General features: G+C 52.7%; 1 protein-coding gene across 1 annotated transcript in view; it reads left to right on the forward strand.

Annotated features, from left to right (window-relative positions):
• The window catches only part of LOC102919988 (mucin-5B), a 33,431-nt gene extending 11,632 nt beyond the window's left edge, over window positions 1–21,799 (forward strand). Inside the window, exons 20-49 of the mRNA XM_076555278.1 lie at window positions 197–297; window positions 534–685; window positions 988–1,126; window positions 1,226–1,339; window positions 2,514–2,693; window positions 3,091–3,330; window positions 5,173–5,329; window positions 5,804–5,932; window positions 6,098–6,242; window positions 6,369–6,412; window positions 6,490–6,687; window positions 7,115–13,159; window positions 13,391–13,572; window positions 13,862–14,030; window positions 14,704–14,960; window positions 15,226–15,412; window positions 15,518–15,743; window positions 15,843–16,021; window positions 16,106–16,175; window positions 16,329–16,429; window positions 16,872–16,903; window positions 17,139–17,316; window positions 17,638–17,742; window positions 17,871–17,908; window positions 18,367–18,483; window positions 19,084–19,170; window positions 19,265–19,387; window positions 19,536–19,581; window positions 20,151–20,265; window positions 21,057–21,799. Of these exons, the coding sequence (XP_076411393.1) occupies window positions 197–297; window positions 534–685; window positions 988–1,126; window positions 1,226–1,339; window positions 2,514–2,693; window positions 3,091–3,330; window positions 5,173–5,329; window positions 5,804–5,932; window positions 6,098–6,242; window positions 6,369–6,412; window positions 6,490–6,687; window positions 7,115–13,159; window positions 13,391–13,572; window positions 13,862–14,030; window positions 14,704–14,960; window positions 15,226–15,412; window positions 15,518–15,743; window positions 15,843–16,021; window positions 16,106–16,175; window positions 16,329–16,429; window positions 16,872–16,903; window positions 17,139–17,316; window positions 17,638–17,742; window positions 17,871–17,908; window positions 18,367–18,483; window positions 19,084–19,170; window positions 19,265–19,387; window positions 19,536–19,581; window positions 20,151–20,265; window positions 21,057–21,246 (10,046 nt within the window). The 3' untranslated portion in view covers window positions 21,247–21,799. The remainder of the gene's footprint in view (window positions 1–196; window positions 298–533; window positions 686–987; window positions 1,127–1,225; window positions 1,340–2,513; window positions 2,694–3,090; window positions 3,331–5,172; window positions 5,330–5,803; window positions 5,933–6,097; window positions 6,243–6,368; window positions 6,413–6,489; window positions 6,688–7,114; window positions 13,160–13,390; window positions 13,573–13,861; window positions 14,031–14,703; window positions 14,961–15,225; window positions 15,413–15,517; window positions 15,744–15,842; window positions 16,022–16,105; window positions 16,176–16,328; window positions 16,430–16,871; window positions 16,904–17,138; window positions 17,317–17,637; window positions 17,743–17,870; window positions 17,909–18,366; window positions 18,484–19,083; window positions 19,171–19,264; window positions 19,388–19,535; window positions 19,582–20,150; window positions 20,266–21,056) is intronic.
• Window positions 21,800–23,709: the final 1,910 nt, after the last annotated feature.

The raw sequence follows: 23,709 nt of genomic DNA on the forward strand, positions 1-23,709 counted from the left end.
GTGTGGTCATAGAGCTCTTGGGGCTGTGGGCTATACCCTCCTGGGGCAGGTCCACACAGCCTGGATGCTTGGGACATAGCTTGAAGCCATGTAAGACCCAAGGTTGCTACAATTTGAGCAGCAAGACAGGGTCAGAAGACTGTAGGGACCAGGAGTGTCCCGTTCCAGGCCTCTCTCACCTGCTTTTTCTCCTCAGAGTGCCAGGCGCCTATGGTATATCTAGACTGTAACAATGCCTCAGTGGGTGACCAAGGGGCTGAATGCCTCAGAAGCTGCCACACACTGGATGTGGACTGTGTGAGTCCTCTTGGTTGCAACAGCAACCTTCATCCATCATCCTAAGCTACAGAGAAATTCGGGGGTGGGGGAGAATGTCACTGGAAGGTCAGTGGCTTTGGGTCTTGCTGACCCTGGATGGCCTCCTCCTGGGCACTCCCAGGACAGGGTCTACTTGCTTGGTTCCTGGGCACCTGAATAGGGATGAGGGAACAGGCTATTGTTTCAGTCCCTGACTAGGCTACCTGTACCCACAGTTCAGCACACACTGTGTCTCGGGCTGTGTGTGTCCCTCAGGGCTGGTAGCAGATGGGAACGGGGGCTGCATTGCTGAGGAGGACTGCCCCTGCGTACACAATGAGGCCACCTACAGACCTGGGGAGATCATCCGGGTAGACTGCAATAACTGGTAGGTTGCGGGACCCTCAGAGGGGGTCAGGAGGTATCTACAGGGACACTGGTCTGAGTTGGCCTTGGTATTTCAGAGGCCTCAGCATGTATCTCGGGGACCAAGGTCCTCATCAGACCCCATTCTGTGGAGGAGAGGCTGTTTCTCCAGCCGGGGGTGATTGGATGCATACCCACACAAGACCAAAGCTTGATGTACTCTGAGCTTAATTCAAGTGAAGTGGCCCTGCTAGCACAGGACTGGGACAGCCAGGCTCAGAGGATGGATGATACCCTTGTCAGCAATGCTCTCTCCTTTCACAGTACCTGCAGGAACCGCCGGTGGGAGTGTACGGAGCAGCCCTGTATGGGTGCATGTGTGGCCTATGGGGATGGCCATTTTGTCACCTTTGATGGTGAGCGCTACATCTTTGAAGGCAGCTGCGAGTATACCTTAGCTCAGGTGTGTGGTCTCTGCCCTCTCCCACCATGTCACCCATCTCTGTTCTTCCCACCACTTATTTTTGAGCTGTGACCAGAGCCTCATCTTTTCCCTCCTCAGGACTACTGCAGAGGCAACACCAGTACTGATGGGACCTTCCGTATTGTCACTGAGAATGTCCCTTGTGGGACCACGGGAACCACCTGCTCCAAGGCCATCAAGATCTTTGTGGAGGTGGGAGTATACTTGTAGCCACTGGGGACTGTGGCCCTCCCTCTGCAGCTCCACCTCTGGTTCTCCATCAGTTATTCTCAAGGACAGGATAGCAAGTGACTCCAACCTACGACTTACGATAGCAGACTACCATCTCCCCTCCTTGAACCAGAGTTAGATCAAGGCAAATGGGATCATGCTCCCCGCAGCTCAGGAGGATCCTTGCTGCCTTTCTGGACTAGGGGTTCCAGCAGTCCTTGGTTTGTGGCAGCATCACTCCAGTCTGCCTCTGTCTGTTCATGACCTTCTGCTCTGTGTCTGTATGTCTCTGGTCATTGTAAGGGCAGTCACTGGGCTTAGGGGACACCCAGGTAATTTAGAAAACCTACCTCAAGATCCTCCAAAGGCTCTTTTTCTAGTAAAGTGTTATTTTAAAGTCATGGGAATTATGGGTATATTTGGGAGTGATATTACACTCAGTACCCCACTTCTGGCAAAGGGAAGTCAGAATTCACAGAGCACAAAGCAGAGCTGCTGGCTTGGGATGTGTCTTAGGGTTTCTATTGTGCAATAAAACACCATGACCAAAAAGCAAGTTAGGGAGGAAAGGATTTATTTAGCTTACACTTCCAGATCATAGTCCCTCACTGGAGGAAGTCAGGACAGGAACTCAAGCAGGGAGGAACCTGGAGGCAGGAGCTGATGCAGAGGTCATGGAGGATGCAGAGGCCATGGAGGGGTGTTGCCTATTGGCTTGCTTCCCATGGCTTGCTCAGCCTGCTTTTTATAGAACCCAGGACTATCAGTCCAGGGATAGTATTGCCCACAATGGGCTGGGCCATCCCCCACTGATCACTAATTGAGAAAATGCCTTATAGCTGGATCTCACGGAGGCATTTCCTCAACTGAGGCTCCTTCTTCTCTGATGACTCTAGCTTGTGTCAAGTTGACACAAAGTACAAGATGCATCCCCTTCAGAGCCAAGGAAGGCAGCAGCAGGTCACCTGAGGTGGGTGGGGGATGATATAAGGTAGCATTGCACATATGAGCCTTTGGAGATCTGTAGGTGTATGGCCTGACTTTCCCCATTTCTCACACAGTGAGTTTTCATATTGAGGAGTCCTCCACGGGTAGCAAGCAACCTTCTGATGTCCCAGCTCCCTGAAATTGTGGCCCTGTTTTTCTCCATCTGCAGAGTTATGAGCTGATTCTTCATGAGGGGAACTTCAAAGTGGTGGAGAGAGGGTCAAGTGGGGAGCTTCCATACAAGATCAGATACATGGGTATCTTCCTGGTCATTGAGATCCGCAGTGGGATAGTCGTGTCCTGGGACAGGAAGACCAGTGTGTTTGTCCGACTGCAGCAGCATTACAAGGCAAGTGTGGCCACCATGCACCCTGCTTCTAGGCCTAGCTAGGATAGGTCTGGGGCTGGCAGCTGATAAGGCTGCTGAGGGATGGATCACATTGAAATGCTCTAGTCACTGAGACCACATACAACACCAGGTTCCAAGAGGGATGGCTTGAAATTGCAATGAATAATGAGTGTACTGGATGAACCAGCCATGCCCACAGGCCTGTGCAGAGACAGAATCTTCTAAATAGAATAAGTTCAATTCACTCACCTGTCCCAGGACCCACTTCCCATACCCATTTGCAAATTCACTGAGTACAACTCAGGAGAAATGGGTTCTCCCTGTGTTTTGCTCCCAAGCCGGGCTCTGTACACCTTAGCTAACCTGCCCAGGATTCTCTCCCCTCATGTGTCTGCAGGGAAGGGTCTGTGGCCTGTGTGGGAACTTCGATGACAATGCCATCAATGACTTCACCACACGCAGCCAGTCTGTGGTGGGCGATGTGCTGGAGTTTGGAAACAGCTGGAAGTTCTCTCCATCTTGCCCAGATGCACCAGTTCCCAAGGACCCCTGCACTGCCAACCCTTACCGCAAGTCCTGGGCCCAGAAGAAGTGCAGCATCATTAACAGTGCGACCTTTGCTGCCTGCCACTCCCAGGTAGAGCCTAGCTTTGGTTCACAGGGCTTGCAGTTGCCTGCTTCTTCCTGGTAGGAATTGAGTCTTGCTTGACTAGACACAGTGGGCCTCTGAGGACCGTCTTGATCCAGTCAGAGCACATGGTCCATGGCCCTGGGTTTTCAAGTTCTAGGTCTAAATCTCCCACAAGATGGGTAAGAATTCATGCATATATCCCAGCATGGAGTCATCACCACTATTTTGGGACCAGTCCTTGATTACAGTATTCATCCACGGCTCTCAGTGAGGCAGGTACCTTCTTCATCCTCCTGGGTGACCCCCAGACCTGCTCAGTGTGCATCAGGAACATCAGCAGAACTCTCCCAGAGGAAGTGGTAACTGGCTCTCAGTAGATTTCCAAAGGCTACATCCTGTTACTAAAACCAAGACTCAAGTGTCCACCTCCTAGGAAAGTGGCTTCACAACACAGGCTTGCTGGCCATGACCTGGCTCTCTGGCTATCCTGCTCCATGGCTTGGTTCACTGTGGCCTGACAAGGGTGACTTGGATGTGCCTTTAGTGGTAAAAGCAAGACTTGAGTCCACTCTGGCTTCTGCCAGTTGACACAGTGTGAGTGGTGGGCCCTCTCCTCTACAGAATTAGACTACTCTCCTATGTTGGAGCTGGTTAACTCCAGCTCCTCCATGTCCCACAGCTGCACCAGTCTGGAAGTTAACACAATGTTGGATGATATAGTTATCACTCACTATTTCCTTGGGACATGTTCTCAGGGATATGGAAGTTTAGGTGGGTTCTGGGTACCAGCTAATTTAAATGGATGGGAAACAAAATTTCCTGTCTCCTAGTGATCCTCCACTGGAGTGAGGCAGCAGGGTGGCCAGGGAAGGGCTCATGCCAAAAAGCCAAATAGAGAGCTACTAGAGGTCATAGGAATAGCAATCCAGGGGACAAGCCAGATAATGGAAGGCCAATATAGGATGGGGGCCAGCGCACTGAAGCAAGAGTATAAGAACAGAAGTGGGACTACAGTGCAATGCCCTGCAGGTACGAAACCTGTAGTGGGCGACGTGCTGGAGTTTGGAAATAGCTGGAGGTTCTCCCCATCTTGCCCAGATGCCCCAGTTCCCATATGACCAGATCCAAGTAAAAGGATCCAAAGAGTATTAGTGAAGGTAAGCAGGAGTAAAAGTGGGGCAGATGTGTAGGCATGCAGTTGTATGGGTGAATATGCAGGTAGGCACACAGGCAGGCAGGTAGATATTTGTGCAGGTGTAGGTAGGCAGCTACAGTGTTGTGCAGATGCGCAGCTGTGCAAGCAGACAGATAGATGGGTGCACATAAAGGACAGGAGGGAAAGTGCACAGGTCAACAGACAGGCAGATAGACAAGTAGGTAGGCAGGTGCACATACAGACAGGTGTGAAGGTTCACAGGGAGGCATGTGTACAGGTGGGCAGGTACACAGTTTTCCAGGTGTGCAGGTACACAGATGTGCAGCTGTACAGGCAGATGGGGGTATGCAGGTGTGCAGATAGACATAAAGGCAAGTTCACAGGCAGCCAAATAGATAGTTATACATATGGATAGATACACAGCTATATATTCAGGCAGGTATACAAGTTGTCAGGTGAGCAGGTGTACAGGTGTATGGGTGCACAAGTATGTGGGTGTACTAGTGAATGGGAAAGGTAGTGTTGAACAGTTCCCATTTGGGACACTCTAATAGCAGCCACAGTACCAGATCAAGATTCCCATGATGTGGGGTTTGGACTACAGCTAACTCCATATCCGCCCCCACATTCACCTACCTCCTGGGCAGACATGGCTGTCCTCCCTGAGTGGTACCTTGTCCCCTCCATTCTAGGTTGACTCTACCAAGTACTATGAAGCCTGTGTGCATGATGTGTGTGCCTGCGACTCAGGGGGTGACTGTGAGTGTTTCTGCACTGCTGTGGCTGCCTATGCCCAGGCCTGCCGTGATATGGGTGTGTGCTTGTCCTGGAGAACACCAGACATTTGCCGTGAGTAGAGCTCTGTCCATGGTACTAAAGGGTGGGACTGTGAATGAGGTGGGTGGCAGCCTCTGTACTTCCCTCCTGACTTGGATTCTCTCTCTCTCTCTCTCTCTCTCTCTCTCTCTCTCTCTCTCTCTCTCTCTCTCCTGTGTGTGTACATATGTACACACATCTATATATATACATGTGTTTTTTGGACACCTGTTATGAGGTAGTTGAGGCTGGGGACTCAGATGTGAGTGTGTGTGTATGTGTGTGTGTGTGTGTGTGTGCGCACGCGCACGTGCATGTATACACACATCTATATATACATGTGGGTTTTTGACACCTGTTATGAGGCAGTTGAGGATGGGGACTGCAGGATCTGGGTTAGGGAATGAACCCAAGGAGACCATCTGCCTAGCCCAAGGCTGATATGTCTGGGTATAATCCAGCATGAGGCCTAGTAGGCACCTGCTTAGCTCTGTCCTCTGTGTTCAGCTCTTTTCTGTGACTACTACAACCCTCACGGGGAATGTGAGTGGCATTACCAGCCTTGTGGAGCCCCCTGTCTGAAGACCTGTCGAAACCCTGCTGGACACTGCCTTGTTGAACTGCCAGGCTTGGAAGGTGAGGGTGGAATGTGCTAGTAGTGGCCTTCGGGCCCATAACCCATGCATGGTACCACTAGGGCAGACACAGTGTCCTAGGGCTTCTCTGCCACTGACTGGGAGCTGGGCAGCTGGATATGTGCCCAAGAGGATAGAAAGTCAATGATGCCCTTGTCTGCTCTAGGCTGCTACCCACAATGCCCACCCAGCCATCCCTTCTTCAATGAGGACCAGATGAAGTGTGTGGACCAGTGTGGATGCTATGATGATGATGGAAACTACTACAACATTGGCACAGAGGTTCCTACAGCTGAGAACTGCCAGAGTTGGTGAGAGAGGAGCTAGGGATGGAAGAGGATAGAGACCCAGAGTGGTTGGGAAAGGGCAGGGGAGGGCTAAAGCATGTGTCAGCTAGGGGGTGCTCATAGGTCCTCAGAGCCCTCTCTTCCCTCCAGTCTCTGCACCCCTGGTGGCCTCAGCTGTGTTCACAACCTTACAGGTAAGCAAAGGCTGTGGGTTTGGGGTTGGAGGAAGGCTGGATGCTGAGTAAGCTGAGCCGATACATATAACCCCCAGCCTGCACATGCACCTATGAGGGCCGTACCTACCACTTCAATGATGTTGTCTACAACACCACGGATGGCCTTGGTGCATGCTTAGTGGCCATCTGCAAAGACAATGGGACTATAATACGCACAGCTGAAGAGTGCCCTGAAGTCTTGTCTACCACACCATTCACATTCACCAGTACCTTGGCACCCAGTGCCACAACAGGTAAGACCTACCAGGTTCTCTGGAAGCCCCTGAGCTCTAAGCTATTATGTTAACCCAGGGAGAGGCTTGGCCACATCTAGGACAAAGGAAGATGACAAGTTGTCGATGCAGGGAACTCCAGCTACAGAGGTGTCTTGAGTCCTGAGCCATTGTCCACTTGCCCAGACCCTGCCTGGGGTCCATGGCCCTTACCCCTCTATGATTCCCCAGGAAGCCTTAGCACAACTGGCAGAACTGCCATCAGGGACCCCAGAAATTCTCAGGTTCCATTTGTCCTTGGTGTGCACCACCTCAGTTAGTGAGCTGTCTCAAGACTATTAGCTAGGTCCTGGAACAGGTCAGGAATGTTGTGTGAATGTGAAGACTCATCTGTTCCCTCACCCTGAGACAAGAGGAGCTGAGCAGGGCCTTTATCTCTTTCACACAGGCTCAGCTTCCACTGTGTCCACTGTGTCCCCTGTGTCCACTGTGTGTGTCCGGGAGGTCTGCCACTGGTCCAGTTGGTATGATCAGAGCTATCCACAGCCTGGCATGGCAGGTGGGGACTTTGAAACATTTGAGGACCTGAGGCGCAAAGGGTATCAGGTGTGTCAAACCCCTGCTGCCATTGAGTGCCGTGCAAAGAATTTCCCCAGCGCGGACTTACAGGAGCTGGGTCAGAAGGTGGACTGTGACCCTTCCTGGGGGCTGAAATGCCTCAACAGTGAGCAGAACCCCCCACTCTGCTACAACTATGAGCTGAGGGTTCTGTGTTGTGAATATGTACCCTGTAGTTCCCCCATGCCCTCAGGCGGAAGTACCACTCACTCCCAGCCTGAGACCGGTACTCAGACAACATTCACAGTATCTAAGCCCACACCCTCCAGGACCACAAAAAGGAAAGAGACATCCCTGGATACAACTCACAACTCAAGGAAAACAGTGGCAGTCACCTCAAAAGGAAGAACAGCTTCACAATCCACTGTGTCGAGACACTCAGTCAGCAGCCTCCCCATGACCAGCCCTACGTGGACTACAATAGTGAAAGAGACCACCTTGCACACAACGCTTAGTTCCCAGCCAACATCAGTATTCACCTCTCAGACAGGGTCCACTTCAACAGCCAGTGTGGTCACGCAGTCAGTCAGCAGCCCCGGGACCTCCACCACCTGCCAACCCCGATGCGAGTGGACAAAGTGGTTCGATACAGACTACCCCAAGTCTGACAAAGAGGGGGGAGACATTGAGACATATGACAGGATCAGAGCCGCCGGGGCAGATATCTGTGAACAGCCTCAGGACATCCAGTGTGTGGCCCAGAACTACCCCGATATCAGCCTGGACCTGTTGAATCAGGAAGTGAAGTGTGATGTCAACTTCGGTCTGGTGTGTCACAACAGGGACCAGCAACACAAATTTGGGATGTGCTTCAACTACATGATCCGTGTGCTGTGCTGCAGTGTCAGCCACTGCCAGGGACCTGCCACCACTGCAGGGTCTCCCCCCACACCAGGCACTGCCACCACTGCCACTCAGACCCTGTCCTCCAAGCCTTATCCCATTACTAGTCCAGTTGAGACCTGGTCTCCCTCAGGCTCCACCACCAGCATCCATGTCTCAGAGACGCCCACCCCTAGGATTCTGGATAAAAGTGTGTCATCCCCAGCCAGCACTCCTCTGACAGTCACCTCAAAGACAACTCAGCCTCCCAAGAGCCCAGAATCCTCTGGCATTGTCAGCAGCCCCGGGACCTCCACCACCTGCCAACCCCGATGCCAGTGGACAAAGTGGTTCGATACAGACTACCCCACGTCTGACAGAGACGGGGGAGACATTGAGACATATGACAGGATCAGAGCCACCGGGGCAGATATCTGTGAACACCCTCAGGACATCCAGTGTGTGGCCCAGAACTACCCCGATATCAGCCTGGACCTGTTGGATCAGGAAGTGAAGTGTGATGTCAACCTCGGTCTGGTGTGTCACAACAGGGACCAGCAACAGGAATTTGGGATGTGCTTCAACTACATGATCCGTGTGCTGTGCTGCAGTGTCAGCCACTGCCAGGGACCTGCCACCACTGCAGGGTCTCCCCCTACACCAGGCACTGCCACCACTGCTACTTCCAGGTCACTCACACATACTTCCTGGCCTGTGTCCAACATGCCCACCAGCACCAGCACCACAGAGTCTATTTCTTCCCCCAGAAAAACCACTGGCCTCACCATGGCTTCTTCCACAGCCACACCCAGGGAGGCCCAAACCTCGTCACGGCTAACCACTGGTCCCTCCTCAGCCCTTACAACCAGGAGGACCTCTTCTACAGGCTGTACGTTTCAATGCACCTGGACAGATTGGCTGGACAGTGACAAACCCCAACCTGGTCCCTTTGGGGGAGACATTGAGACCTACTATCATATTAGAAACAAGACAGGTATCCAGATATGCGAGAAACCTGTGGACATTGAATGTGAAGCCGTCCTCTTCCCCAACATGTCCTTCCAGCAGCTGGGCCAGGAGGTCGTTTGTAATGTGGACTTTGGACTCATCTGCAGGAACAGCAAACAGGCCAAAAACCAAACCTGTTTCAACTACCATATCCGTGTGCTCTGCTGTGAGGAAGACATTAGCTGTTTCAGCACAACTGGCTCACTCTCTACCACCTCCAGCCAAGTCAGCAAGTCATACTCCTCTACCTCCCTGACCTCACCTGGACCATCCTATTCTCCTGGAAGCACCACCATGAGCTCAGCCACAGCTGCCTCCACCACCAAAGCTACCACCTCCTTAAAGACTGAAAAAAGCATGATGACCAACATTATCCACACAGGATCTGCACCTTCCACACACCCAGTCAGCAGTCCCGTCACCTCCACCACCTGCCAGCCCCGATGCCAGTGGACAAAGTGGTTCGATACAGACTACCCCACTTCTGACAGACAGGGAGGGGACATTGAGACATATGACAGGATCAGAGCCACTGGGGCAGATATCTGTGAACAGCCTCAGGACATCCAGTGTGTGGCCCAGAACTACCCCGATATCAGCCTGGATCTGTTGGATCAGGAAGTGAAGTGTGATGTCAATTTTGGTCTGGTGTGTCACAACAGGGACCAGCAACAGGAATTTGGGATGTGCTTCAACTACATGATCCGTGTGCTGTGCTGCAGTGTCAGCCACTGCCAGGGACCTGCCACCACTGCAGGGTCTCCCCCTACACCAGGCACTGCCACCACTGCCACTCAGACCCTGTCCTCCAAGCCTTATCCCATTACTAGTCCAGTTGAGACCTGGTCTCCCTCAGGCTCCACCACCAGCATCCATGTCTCAGAGACGCCCACCCCTGGGATTCTGGATGCAAGTGTGTCATCCCCAGCCAGCACTCCTCTGACAGTCACCTCAAAGACAACTCAGCCTCCCAAGAGCCCAGAATCCTCTGGCATTGTCAGCAGCCCCAGGACCTCCACCACCTGCCAACCCCGATGCGAGTGGACAAAGTGGTTTGATACAGACTACCCCAAGTCTGACAAAGAGGGGGGAGACATTGAGACATATGACAGGATCAGAGCCACCGGGGCAGATATCTGTGAACAGCCTCAGGACATCCAGTGTGTGGCCCAGAACTACCCCGATATCAGCCTGGACCTGTTGGATCAGGAAGTGAAGTGTGATGTCAGCCTCGGTCTGGTGTGTCACAACAGGGACCAGCAACAGGAATTTGGGATGTGCTTCAACTACATGATCCGTGTGCTGTGCTGCAGTGTCAGCCACTGCCAGGGACCTGCCACCACTGCAGGGTCTCCCCCCACACCAGGCACTGCCACCACTGCCACTCAGACCCTGTCCTCCATTCCTCAGCCCAACACTACTCTGACTGTAACCAGGACTCACTCAGCTCCCACCACAGTCCCTCTTGTTACATCCTCTGGCAGTAGTTCCCCACATGTTTCTAATGTCAAGGAAACTAGCATCCCAGGAAAGACCTCTATCCATACAACAGTCAACATCCTGCCTACAACATTACAGTCTTCGACTCCTGCCTTGACAACAAAACAAACTTCCTCAACTGAAATCTGGACAACAATACTTACTGGTACAGCTGGTACTGTCTCCTCAAAACCCCCACCCACGAGCCTGGGGTTGACTACAGGCATAAAAGAACTGTCTACCAGTCCACCAAGGACACAGACACTACCAGTCACTGCGACTAATGCCACCACCAGCCAGGGCACAACCCACTGCCAGCCCAAGTGTAAGTGGACTGAATGGTTTGATGTGGACTCACCAACCTCAGGAGAAGTAAGAGGGGACATGGAGACCTATGAAAACATCAGAGCTTCTGGTAAGAAGATATGCCAGACACCAGAGAAGATTGAGTGTCAGGCAGAGAACTACCCTGCAGTGAGCATTGATAAGATTGGCCAAGTAGTAAGCTGCAGCCTGGAGACAGGACTGGTCTGTAGAAATGAGGACCAGACAGATGATTTCAAAATGTGCTTCAACTATAATATACGTGTGCTTTGCTGTGATGATTATAGTGACTGCCCTACCACAACTGCTGTACCACCTACATCCACCATGAACAGCCCTAAAGTCAGCAGTGAGGTCTCCACCATGGCCACCAGTTCATCAGCAACACAAGGACACTCCACCAAAGCTACCACCTCCTTGAAGACTGAACAAAGCATAATGACGAACACTATCCACACAGAATCTGCACCTTCCACACAGTCAGTCAGCAGCCCCGGGACCTCCACCACCTGCCAACCCCGATGCCAGTGGACAAAGTGGTTCGATACAGACTACCCCACTTCTGACAGAGAAGGAGGGGACATTGAGACATATGACAGGATCAGAGCCACTGGGGCAGATATCTGTGAACAGCCTCAGGACATCCAGTGTGTGGCCCAGAACTACCCCGATATCAGCCTGGACCTGTTGGATCAGGAAGTGAAGTGTGATGTCAGCCTGGGTCTGGTGTGTCACAACAGGGACCAGCAACAGGAATTTGGGATGTGCTTCAACTACATGATCCGTGTGCTGTGCTGCAGTGTCAGCCACTGCCAGGGACCTGCCACCACTGCAGGGTCTCCCCCCACACCAGGCACTGCCACCACTGCCACTCAGACCCTGTCCTCCAAGCCTTATCCCATTACTAGTCCAGTTGAGACCTGGTCTCCCTCAGGCTCCACCACCAGCATCCATGTCTCAGAGACGCCCACCCCTAGGATTCTGGATAAAAGTGTGTCATCCCCAGCCAGCACTCCTCTGACAGTCACCTCAAAGACAACTCAGCCTCCCAAGAGCCCAGAATCCTCTGGCATTGTCAGCAGCCCCGGGACCTCCACCACCTGCCAACCCCGATGCGAGTGGACAAAGTGGTTTGATACAGACTACCCCAAGTCTGACAAAGACGGGGGAGACATTGAGACATATGACAGGATCAGAGCCACCGGGGCAGATATCTGTGAACACCCTCAGGACATCCAGTGTGCGGCCCAGAACTACCCTGATATCAGCCTGGACCTGTTGGATCAGGAAGTGAAGTGTGATGTCAATTTTGGTCTGGTGTGTCACAACAGGGACCAGCAACAGGAATTTGGGATGTGCTTCAACTACATGATCCGTGTGCTGTGCTGCAGTGTCAGCCACTGCCCTACGACCCCTTCCAGCACCACAAAGTCAACTCTGCCCTGGTCTACTCACACTTCCCTGGTCCCTTTCCCAATCACATCAAGCACTGAGTCCACTTTTCAGACCAAGCATCCCTTCAGCTCCCCGGTACCAAGTACTCAAGCATCCACATGGACCACATATCCTGCCTCAGGATGTGTACCTCAGTGCACGTGGACAGAATGGTTTGATGCAGACTTCCCTAACCCTGGCCCCAGAGGCGGGGACTTTGAGGTCTATGCAGTGTTACGTGAAGTTGGCTTTGTCTTCTGTGAGCATCCTAAGGACATCCAGTGCCGCTCTGAAAATGAGCCAGAAAGGCCCCTGGAAACTCTAGAGCAGGTGGTCCAGTGTGATGTGCGATTTGGGCTGATATGCAAGAATATCAACCAAGCGGGACCTTTGCAATACTGTGACAACTACCATGTGCGCTTCCTCTGCTGTGACAATGTCAGCCACTGTACCACCTCACCTATGGCCACCCTCTCCACTGCTCCTTCTTCCTCTCCCCTGCTGTCCACTCACGCTTCCCCAGCCTCGAATACTATGACTTCTTTACCTGTGGTCACTAGCTCTACTCACACCTCTCCAGTTTTGACCACCGGGACTTCATCTGTAGCCACGGGCCCCACTGCGGCCCCCTCCACTACTTCCGAGACCACTCACCCCCCTGAAGTTTCCCCCAGCAGCCAGGTGACCTTCAGCCTGTCTACTGCTTCTCCCTTGGGCCCTAGCACCCTCAGGCCTACTGTCCTTTCCAGCCGACCATTTTCCCCGTCACCCTGTTTCTGCCAGGCATTTGGACAGCTGTTTTTACCCGGTGAGTAGAAAAGTCCATGTGCTCCCTACCCCATGACCCTTGTCCACCTGGGTTTGTCAGCCTTGGGAGCTATGGGCCATTTCATGTATGCAAAGTTTAGCCCATGCCCTCTCTGGGTATCCCTCCTCTCTCAGGCAGGCTGCCCTCCCACCCTATGCCTTCCCCTGACACCATCCTGCCTCTTCAGCTGGGGTATGGCAGCTCATGGGTTTGTTTGTTTTCCTTCTACAGGAGAGGTCATTTACAATAAGACTGACGGAGCTGGCTGCCAACTGTATGCCACCTGCAACCAGCACTGTGATGTTGACCGCTTCCAGGGTGCCTGCCCCTCCTCTCCACCTCCAGGGCCCTCTACCTCTGCATCTTCGCCTCCCCCACTTCCTGGCTGTGACAATGCCACTCCTCCCCGGCAGGTGAGCCTCTCCTCTCCCTCACCTCCCTGTGATGTGGTATGGATTTGGGTTCTGCATCTGGATTGAGTCACGGCTAGTGCTCAGCACTACCTCAACCCTGTAGCCTATCTCAGTGACCTGTCTTCCAGTGGCTCCTATTGAGAGAGGCACAGGGGATCTCGGGTCTTGATCCGCAGAAGCTGGCCGCCTTCTGGGATTCATAGCTGTAGGGACCTGGGGCTACATAAAGGGCAGGGCTTGGATCTCCACATGACCTCAAGGTGAATACCCTGCACATCTTCTGCCTCAGGTGAATGAGTCCTGGACCCTGGAGAACTGCACAGTGGCCAGGTGCCAGGGAAATAACCAAATCATCCTCCTAGAGCCGGAGCCCGTGGACAATGTCACCTGTGCCAACAAGCACTCGCCCATCCAAGTGTGGGACCAGGAGCCTTGCCATTTCCACTATGAGTGTGAATGTGAGCAGAGGGCAGGCGTGGAAGAGCTCAGCAAGATGGGACGGGATTGAGGCATTTTATCTCACGTCTGTCAATCTCAGACAGCACATGAAAGTGCTGTGCTAGCCCGCAGGCATTGTGTGCACAGGGAGGCTGGGAACATGGATGTGGCACAGGCCGGGGCTGAGTGACCAGGGAGAGGTAGAGTGCTAAAAGCCACAGTGGGAGTCCTTTCTTGCAGTCCTGATGACAGCTTCCATTACTGTGTGTTAAATGACTCAAACTTGGGACTTAAACAGCAAACTCAGGGTCTCCCATTCCCAAGCTGGAGTCAGATCAAGGCAGGCAATGAATCCCTATGGAGGATCCTTCTCGACTTCCCAGTTAAAGGCTACAGGAGTCCTTGGCTTGTGGCTTCATCACTCGATTCTGCCTCCATCTTATGGCCTTCTGTTCCATGTCCATCTCTCCTGACATTTATAGGTACACTGTCATTAGGCTCAAGGGACACCCAGGTAATTTGAGATGGTCCCATTTTAAGACCAATGTCACATTCATAGTTCCCAAGGTAGATATGGTTTGGGAGACACCTAATTTATAGACAAAGCAACTGTGTTCCCCTGAAGGAACAGTTCCAGAGGTGGTGCTGGGTCACAGAGCTGGGAAGTGGACCTCCAACTGTAGTCTCCCACAGGCTTCTGCAGTGGATGGGGGCGCTCACACTACCTGACATTCGACGGCACCTCCTATACTTTCCTGGACAACTGTACCTCGGTGCTCATGAGAGAAATTCTCCCTCGCCATGGCAACCTCAGCATCCTTGCTCACAGCTACTACTGTGGGGCTACCACCAACGTCACCTTCTGTCCCCGAGCCCTCAGTGTGTACTACAACTCCATGGAGATTGTCCTCACCACCACCACCACCGCCAGTGGGAAGGAGGAGGGCCTGGTGAGTCTCGTGATAGGTAGGGCCCCAAGGCCACCCTGCAAGCATGAGGTCAAGGTATGGGGTGACAGAGGCAAGGATGAAAAGTCCTCGGGACCAAGAGCACTCTCCCCTCTGCAGAAATGACCTATAGGAGCTGTCCTAGGTGAAGAACGAATGCCTAGCTCTAGATTGAGTAATAAACAGCAATGTCCCTGGTGTTTGGCAAAGCAGCATCTACTGCTGCCTATCTGGTCCCTTGATTACTGTTTCCCTCTGGACACCCTAGATCATATGGGACCAAATGTGGATAAGCTCAGGTTTCAGTAAGAATGGTGTGACAGTGTCCTTGAGCGGCATCACCACGATGAGTGTCAACATTTCCACCATTGGCACCAGCATCACCTTTGATGGGCACATCTTCCAGATATGGTTACCCTACAGACACTTCAGCAACAATACCGAGGGCCAGTGTGGTGAGTAGGCATGGCCTGGCTCACTCTGCACCCGTAAATGAGGGGAAGGAATGGGTCTATGGGAAACAGCAAGAAGCTGATTGTAATCCCTACCCTATTCACCAGGTACCTGCACAAACAGCCAGGCAGATGACTGCCGCCGGCCAGATGGCACCACAGCTTCCAACTGCCAGGACATGGCCAAAGACTGGCTGGTGCCGGGGAACAGCAGCAATGGCTGCTTAGCTCAGCCTAGCCCTTCCCCAAGCACCACTCCCCAGCCCTCAGTGTCCAGCCCACCCACCTCTACCCCATGCCCCACTGTACCCCTCTGTGAGCTGATGCTGAGCCTGTGAGTCGGCCTTTGGGGTGGTGGGCCGGGGCATTAGTCCCTTTGGCTAGCCTCCCTGCTGGGCCCTGAGCTCCCAGCCCTGACCACTCACTGTCATAGGGTCTTCGCCGAGTGCCACACGCTCATCCCTCCAGACACCTTCTTCAGTTCCTGTGTCAATGACTACTGCAATACCAATGTTACTGACATGCCCTGTCAAAGCCTGGAGGCCTATGCCACACTCTGCCGGGCCCGGGGTGTGTGCACCAACTGGCGTGATGCCACTGGAGGGCTTTGTGGTAAGTTGGAGCATTCGATTTAGTCAGGGCCCCAGTTTCCTTGGTTCTTCCGAACCTGCCTGGTGACACTCTCTGCACCCACAGACCTTCCCTGTCCATCCACTAAGGAATACAGGCCTTGTGGACCTCTGTACCCAGCATCCTGCAGCTCTAGGTGAGTGCCGTCTAAGTGATAGGGAGTGAGGAAGTAGCAGCTGACCTCCCGTGTCTGAAGGGTCTGAGTTCTGGGTCCCCCCCAACCAAAATCGGCTCTTGGAGGCGCCACTTCATTTCTGATCCTACACTCTGCTGCTCCTCCTCACACTAGAACCCTGAACATTTCAACTGAGATGCTGGCAGAGGGCTGCTTCTGCCCTGAGAATCAGCTCCTCTTCAACTCACGCATGGACATCTGTGTGCTGGAGTGTCGTAAGCGCCCTTCACCTACCCCAGGACAAGCCCTACCCTACCCTTCTCCCCCATAGGGTGCTCACCTCCTGGGCCAGGATCCAACACATCTGCAGACTCTCTTTTGCCTGACTAGTATGTGAGAGGATCCTGGTGAGGTCATTAGTCCTGCAGATGTCTAAAGGCCTCCTGTGAGCCTGCCACCCTTCTGTCTCAACTCTGCTGCTTGGAGTTGGTCAGAGAAGTGGCTAGGCTCTCAACATCCACCCTCACCACTGCCTTAGAGACCTGACACCCTCATAATTCTCTAAGGCCTTCTGTTCCACTCTGCGAGAAGATAGAGCTTTTGGTTTGGGGTATAGGTGGCCAGGACTAAGAGCACAGTTCTCTCAGCCCATGACCCCCTTCTGCCTGGCCTTGAACCCCAGCATCTTCAGTAACAAGTTTACTCATTTCTTTCCAGCCTGCGTGGGACCTGATGGGCTACCCAAGTTTGTGAGTGGTGCTGCTCCCCTGACCCCCCAACTGGACCTAAAGAGAAGCAGGAAGTAGGGAGGGTGGCTGGGTCTGCATAGCCCAGGAGGCTCCTGGCTTCCTTCCTGCTCTCACTCTGGACAGCAGAGGGCTAACCTGCTGAGGGCAAACAATGACTTGGAGTTGGGTTCAGGCAGACAGGCCAGGGACTTTAGTGCTTCTGAGCCTTCAGCGATCCTGATTTGGCCTGTTTCAGCCGGGAGAACACTGGATCAGCAACTGCCAGTCCTGCGTGTGCGACCCCAGCTCTGTGTCAGTGCAGTGTGAGCCGGTGCAGTGTGAGAGCCAGGAGCCCCCACAGTGCACAGAAGCCGGCCTCGTGACCATGACCAGGTCCAAACCTGACAACCCATGCTGCCCCGAGACAGTCTGTGGTGAGCACCTCCTGGGGGATGTAGGAGAGTCATACTCTAAGCTTAGCTACCCTGGGCCACTCAGGTGGGGGGTGGTCTCAAGATGCTTCAGCTTTTGACCTAAAAATAAGTTTGGTGACCTCTGGTCTGACCTAACAGAGCAGAGAATTGGTAAGGACCAAGGGGATGAAAGAGTGAGGGGACTTGAAACCCAGAAAAGCTATGAAGCACACAAGGTCCCAAGGGAAAATGACACTAGAGACCAGTATTTCCAGAAAGGGAGAAGATGGGGGCCAGGGGTGGGGCGAAATGGGAAGCATCCTGATGGTCACATCTCTACAGTCTGCAATACAACCACCTGCCCCAAGAGTCAGCCCAAGTGTGAGCCAGGGCACGAGCTGATCCACACCTATGAGGAGGGCCGCTGCTGCCCCAGCTTCATCTGTCGTGAGTGGGAATGGAACTGAAGCCCAGGGGAGGGTGCATGGAGATCGGCTGCACTGCGGTTGGGGATGAGGAGGGGCAAGGGTTTCTCCTCCACTGCCCAGATGCATATGCAACCCCTTTCCTTGCAGGACCTATGATGTGCACATACAATGACACCCTCTATGGGGTAAGGGATCAGCCCAGGCAGGTTGGAAAGCAGGGGGAGGCCAAGGGTGGGTGGGAAGCCCATGTCCCTCAGTTCCTGATCCTTGTCTCAGCATCCTTGCCAGAAAGGCAGATCTGAAGAGGGGGTTTGGGCCCTTAAGACATAAGTCATAAGGCCATTTGTGTGTGTGTGTGTGTGTGTGTGTGTGTGTGTGTGTGTGTGTGTGTGTGTGAAATTGTGGAATTGTGGAAAGAGGGGCTACCATATTTGCTATATCTGAGTGGCCAGCTTCTGGGTCTCCCAGCTTACTCTTAGCCCCACCCACTAGATACCTGTGTTCAACTAGGGGAACAATGACACCTTGGGGAAAAAGAACTGGACCCATGGGCCATGCTTGGACTCAGCTAAGAGTCCTGACCTGATATATGCTCATCCCTCCCCCCACCTTCTCTCTGTATCACTCTTCTTACCTGCTCTAGGTTGGGGCAAACTTCTCAGGGAACGATCCCTGCCAAACATGCACCTGCTTCTCTATGGGCCATCAAGAACCCAAAGTAGAGTGTAGAGAGATCCTTTGTACCACCTCCTGCCCCCAGGTGAGCCTGTGGCCCAACAGACATTCTGAGGGGCTACCCATGGCAGCCCATCACTGAGAGTGCTCCAATTCACCATAATTTTGAAGTCTTTTTTTTTTCCTTATGGGGAAAAGTAGGGGATGATGAGGACTGGAGGACAGGCCCTGCAGGTTGGTGAACTGACTAGAAACAGGTCTAATATGGTACCAGTAGACCAGCAGTTCTCAACCTGTGGGTCATGACCCCACTGGAGTCAAATGACCCTTTCACAGGGGTCACATATCAGATATCCTGCATATCAGATATTTACATTATAATTCATAACAGTAGCAAAATTTCAGTTATGAAGTAGCAACAAAATTTTATGATTGGGAGTCACCACAACATGAGGAACTGCATTAAAGGGTCACAGCATTAGGAATTCTGGGAATGCTGAGAACTCCTACAGTAGACAGAGAGGCTAAGAAACAGGGTGAGCTAAGTTGCAAGGCCTGGGAAGAGGCTACAACACAGAGCAAAGACATGCCCTCTCAGGAGTTACTGCTAAGGAGGCCCGGGGCCCCTAGTCAGAAGGGTGGCAGAGACGAATGAGAGACCTGACTACCTCTCCTGTCCCCACAGGGCTTCAAGTACATGCTGAAGCCAAAGCAGTGCTGTGGGGAGTGTGTACAGAATGCCTGCTTCACGCCAGATGGCCAGGCAATGCAGGTAATAGGAGAGGGAGTAAGAGATCTTCCCCTGAGCAGGTCTCAACCACAAGTGGGTCCCTGTCTGGACCTCTATTGTGTGTCTTGCTTTTCAGCCCAATGAAACCTGGGTGAACAGTCATGAGGACAACTGCACTGTGTACCACTGTACGGATGAGAATGGAATCCATATACTGACTCCAATGCCCCCAGACTGCCCTGATGTGTCCAACTGTACGGTATGTGCCTGGGAGGTCCTGCCTTTGGGTGGTCCACCCTTGTCATGCCCCTGGAAAGTTCTGACCCAAGAAGTCTGTGTCTCTGTGGCTTGTACCCCATGCCCTGGCTCTGTCCCAGTCCTATTCTGTTCTATTCTTGGCCCTGCAGGGAACCCTAAGGAAAACAGGTTGCTGTTATTCCTGTGAACAAAACGGTAAGTTGAAGATATCTCTCATCTAGTCCTCCTGCTCCATTCAGTTCCCAGCAAAAGCAATCCAAGTTTCTCCCACTGGGTAGCAGATTGCACCAAAGTCCCAGGATAATAGAAGGGGCTGGTCACCCATGAAATGTGTGTCCATTACTTCTCTCATCTCTGGGACAAAATCCCCGACAAAATCCAATGAAGGAAGGATTTATTTGGCTCATGGTTTCAGTGTGCAGGCCCACCACGGCAGGCAGACATGGCAGCAACAGAAGCAGATGGCCATATATGTCTGCAGCCAAGAAGCAGAGAGGGATGAAGGCTGGTGCTCAGCTCACTTTCTCCTTTTCACTCAGTCTGAGTACCCGGCCCATGGGTGGTCCTGACCACTAGATTCAGGGTGGGTCTTCCTCATAAGTTAATTTAATTTACAAAATCACCCAGAGCTCCATCTCCTCAGTGATTCTAGATCCTGTCAAGTTGACAGTCAACCTTAACCATCACGGGGGAGTCAGTCTTACCAGGTCCAGGCTCTCTGAGTTAGAGTCTAGGGCCTCTGCATTGGCCTGTCTTCTTTGCAGACTCAAGTACATGTCAAGTGCACATAAACACAGCCATCCTGCGGTATAAGGGCTGTGAAACAGATGTGGCAGTCAACATCCCCTTCTGCAAGGGCTCCTGCTCTGCAATGTCCAAGTGAGTGGATATCTTGCCTCCACAAGAGTATAGCAGAACCAGTGACTACCTTGTCACCTTGGATCTTTTTTTTTTTTTAAGATTTATTTATTAATTATGTACACAGTGTTCTACCTGCATGTATCCCTGCAGGCCAGAAGAGGGCACCAGATCTCAGGATAGATGGTTGTGAGCCACCATGTGGTTGCTGGGAATTGAACTCAGGACCTTTGGAAGAGCAGCCAGTGCTCTTAACCTCTGAGCCATCTCTCTAGCTCGTCACCTTGGGTCTTACAGAGACTGTCTCCTTTTGGGGGTCAAGAGGCCATAGACACCTATCTGCATAAAACATATGGCCCATCTTCCAGCCGAGCCAGAGGCAAACCTGGCTTGGCTGCACAGAATATGATTTTGGCTGGGGACTTGTGTCCAGGAATCTGAATGTGTCTAGGGGGACAGGCAGCTTCAGATCTGTGGTCCCCAGATGGCCCCAGGCTGTGGTCAGCTGTGAACAGGAGTGGCCAGGAAAGTTGAGCAATTGTGGGTCCTAGGCTAGCTTCAGGGCTTAAGGTGGCTGCCCAGAGGAAGAGTCTCAACAGAATTAGTAGGATGGAAAGGGAGGACAATCGCAGGAGGCTATGCAAGATGGAGCAGGCTTTAAAGGGAGTCCAGGAGGGGCAAGGCTGTGTGTTCAAGAAAGTAGCCATGGTGGACAGTCAGACAGCCTTCAAGAGCCTACAGAGGACCATGGATATATGGTGTACTGCTAAGAGGATCACAGAGTTGAAATGTTGATCCTCCCATGCCCACAGGTACTCCATGGAGGCTCAGGCCATGGAGCATCAGTGCACCTGCTGCCAGGAGAGCAAGGTTCATGATGTAGCAGTGACCATGCAGTGTCCCAACGGTACAGTCATCCAGCACACCTATAGCCACATTGATGAGTGCAGCTGTGCCCTGGCCTGCAGCTTCCTGCCCATGACCTCCATGAACACTCCCTAGAGCCCAGTGCTGGAAGGCAATTGCATCCCCCAACCCCTCATGTCCCGCCACCTGGAGCAGAGCCTGTATGACTGACCATGAAAACCTTAGGCAGGCCTGCTCCATGTGGCCCACAAGAACCCTCTGTGGCTCCCACTGCCCTGCTCCACCCTCTGCCTGCCACTTGGTGAAACCAGTATCATGGAGGGTAATGAAGGGACAACTAACATCCCCTTGAAGAGGGTGCCAGGCAAGGATTTGGTCCTTGAAGGAGCCTCTTGGCTGTCTTGGCCTCATCCTCTGTGATGACATATAAATGTCTTGGAGCAAAACAGAGAGCCTATGACTATAAGGCTCCCCACAGCAAGCCTGTATGCCCTTCAACACATAAAGAAGTCCTCTGCCAGTCATCTCAAGAGCACAAAGGCAGATGGGATTGTCCAAGCAAGACAAGCTACCAGGGAGCTGTCAGGCAAGGTGGCTGCCTGCTGGAGGGGCCCTGGGATCTGGGGTTGGAGAGGGGCCTGTGCTCACCCAGCCCGAAGCTGCAATAAACCCTGGCACTTTGTGTCTCCTCCTGGTGTCTGCTTTGCCTACTCTGCATGGATCCCTGTTTATGGTTTGGAGTTGTCAGGGATGAAGCTAGAGCCATCAACAGGAACATGAGGGATGGGAGACTGGCTGAGAGGAATGGGGGAGAGGTACTTGGCCACTGGCTGGACACCGAGAGCATGGGCAGGGGCAAGGCCAGTCAGGGAACCAGATGCCAGCCTAGCTGCCACATAACCCAGGGGCAGTGTCAGGGCATCCTAGACAGAGGAGCCTGTGGCCTGGCTGTAATGGACAGAAAAGAAGGGTGCTTTGCACGGCTCTGACCCCAGGAGGCTATGGATGCAGTGGTGCTGGGACCCCAGGTCTTGTTCTGCCTCCTCAGGTGTACTATATTCAAGATACCTGTCAATTGTTGGTTTGTCATATAAGTGGCTGTCCTTGGCTCCTTTCTTTCCCTCCCTCTGTCCAAAATGGAGAACATTCCATAAACATGGCAGGGAGTCACAGGGGCCAGGGGTGGGGAATGTGGGGTTCTATGGCTTGGGTTCCAGAAGTAGGAGTGGCAGGAAGGCAGCATGTCAAGAGGGATCCTATATGTGATGTGGGACAGAGAATGTCCTAGCTTGACTGTGCAGGAAGGGTACAAGATGGCCTCCAAATGTACAGAATGTGGTCGGTCAATGGTGAGACTATGACCTAGGAAGATGAAGACAGACACAGTGGCTAGCTATGGCCCCCAAAGCCCCTGGAGAAGTAAGCAGAGGGGGCCTGCTATGGGCTGTGGGATACCCTGCTCCCCAGAAGTGAATGCAAACAGACCCAGTGTGGCCGAGCTCCTGTGCCTGGCGTTGGGGTCAAGGACCAGGCTCCTCACAGATCTGCCCAGTGAAGCTGCCTTTCATCTGCACTTGTTGAGGTCTGTCTGGCAGGCAGCCCCCTGGGGAAACACGGTCCAGAGACCAATGAGGCAGCAGGTGTGCTGTGGGACAGCCGAAGGCTACTGGGGCCGACTTCTCTAAGCTTCTCATGATGTGGCTTCTAGGTCAGAAAGTTCCATGTCCCTGTCCTCATGAAGCCACAGCAAAATGTTTCTTCAACCTCTGTCATTCCAAGCACCATCATTGGAGTCAAGGACATCACTTGACAGAGACACTCTCAAATGTTGAGGTCTTCCATGTCTGGGGACACTCCCGACTAAGGCCATACAGATAGTGTGTGCTGTTGCTGCTCCACTGTACCTGTCAGGAAACAGGCACAAGGAGACGAGGAGCCTTGCTTTAGTAGGAACAAGGCCTGCTCCAGCCAGGGTGGTAGACTCAAGAGTCCACTCTGAAAATACAAGGCCTGACCAGACCCAGGGAAAATCACAGTAAGACACAAGGAACAAACCAACAGCTCTAGGTCCACTTTAAATATATTCCAAGAGGGATTTCTGCCTCCTAGATTGGAGAGTGGGCAACTCTTGCTCACAGACACTGATAAAAAGAAACTGCAACCAATAAGTGGATTGAGTTGGAAGCAGACACCCCTCTGAAAGAAGAGGCATTAGCAATACCCCAACAATGGCAGGGCTGCCCAGGGGTCCACATCAGGAGGCCCAATACCCTTCCTTGTAGGGAATGTACACTTAGCTCCTAAGTCACCAGGCCTCTGGGTCCCTGAGTGAGGCAGAGTTCAGTAAACAAAAAGAGATCAAGCACCGGTCTCTCCGATTTGCAGGTAAGGTAGGGTGGTTTTAAAGAAATGACTTAAGATTATTGGTGATAGACCGGAAGTTCTCCCAAAGGAAAGAACTGAAAGGGAGCTGGGTGTGGTGGTACATACCTGTAACGCCAGCACTCTAGAGGTTAAGGCATGAGAAGGCCAACCTGGGCTATACAGTGAGATCCTGAGAGAGAGAGAGAGAGAGAGAGAGAGAGAGAGAGAGAGAGA

This window comes from Peromyscus maniculatus, chromosome 1 (assembly GCF_049852395.1).
Source record: "Peromyscus maniculatus bairdii isolate BWxNUB_F1_BW_parent chromosome 1, HU_Pman_BW_mat_3.1, whole genome shotgun sequence".
In the NCBI taxonomy this organism is placed as follows: Eukaryota; Metazoa; Chordata; class Mammalia; order Rodentia; family Cricetidae; genus Peromyscus; species Peromyscus maniculatus.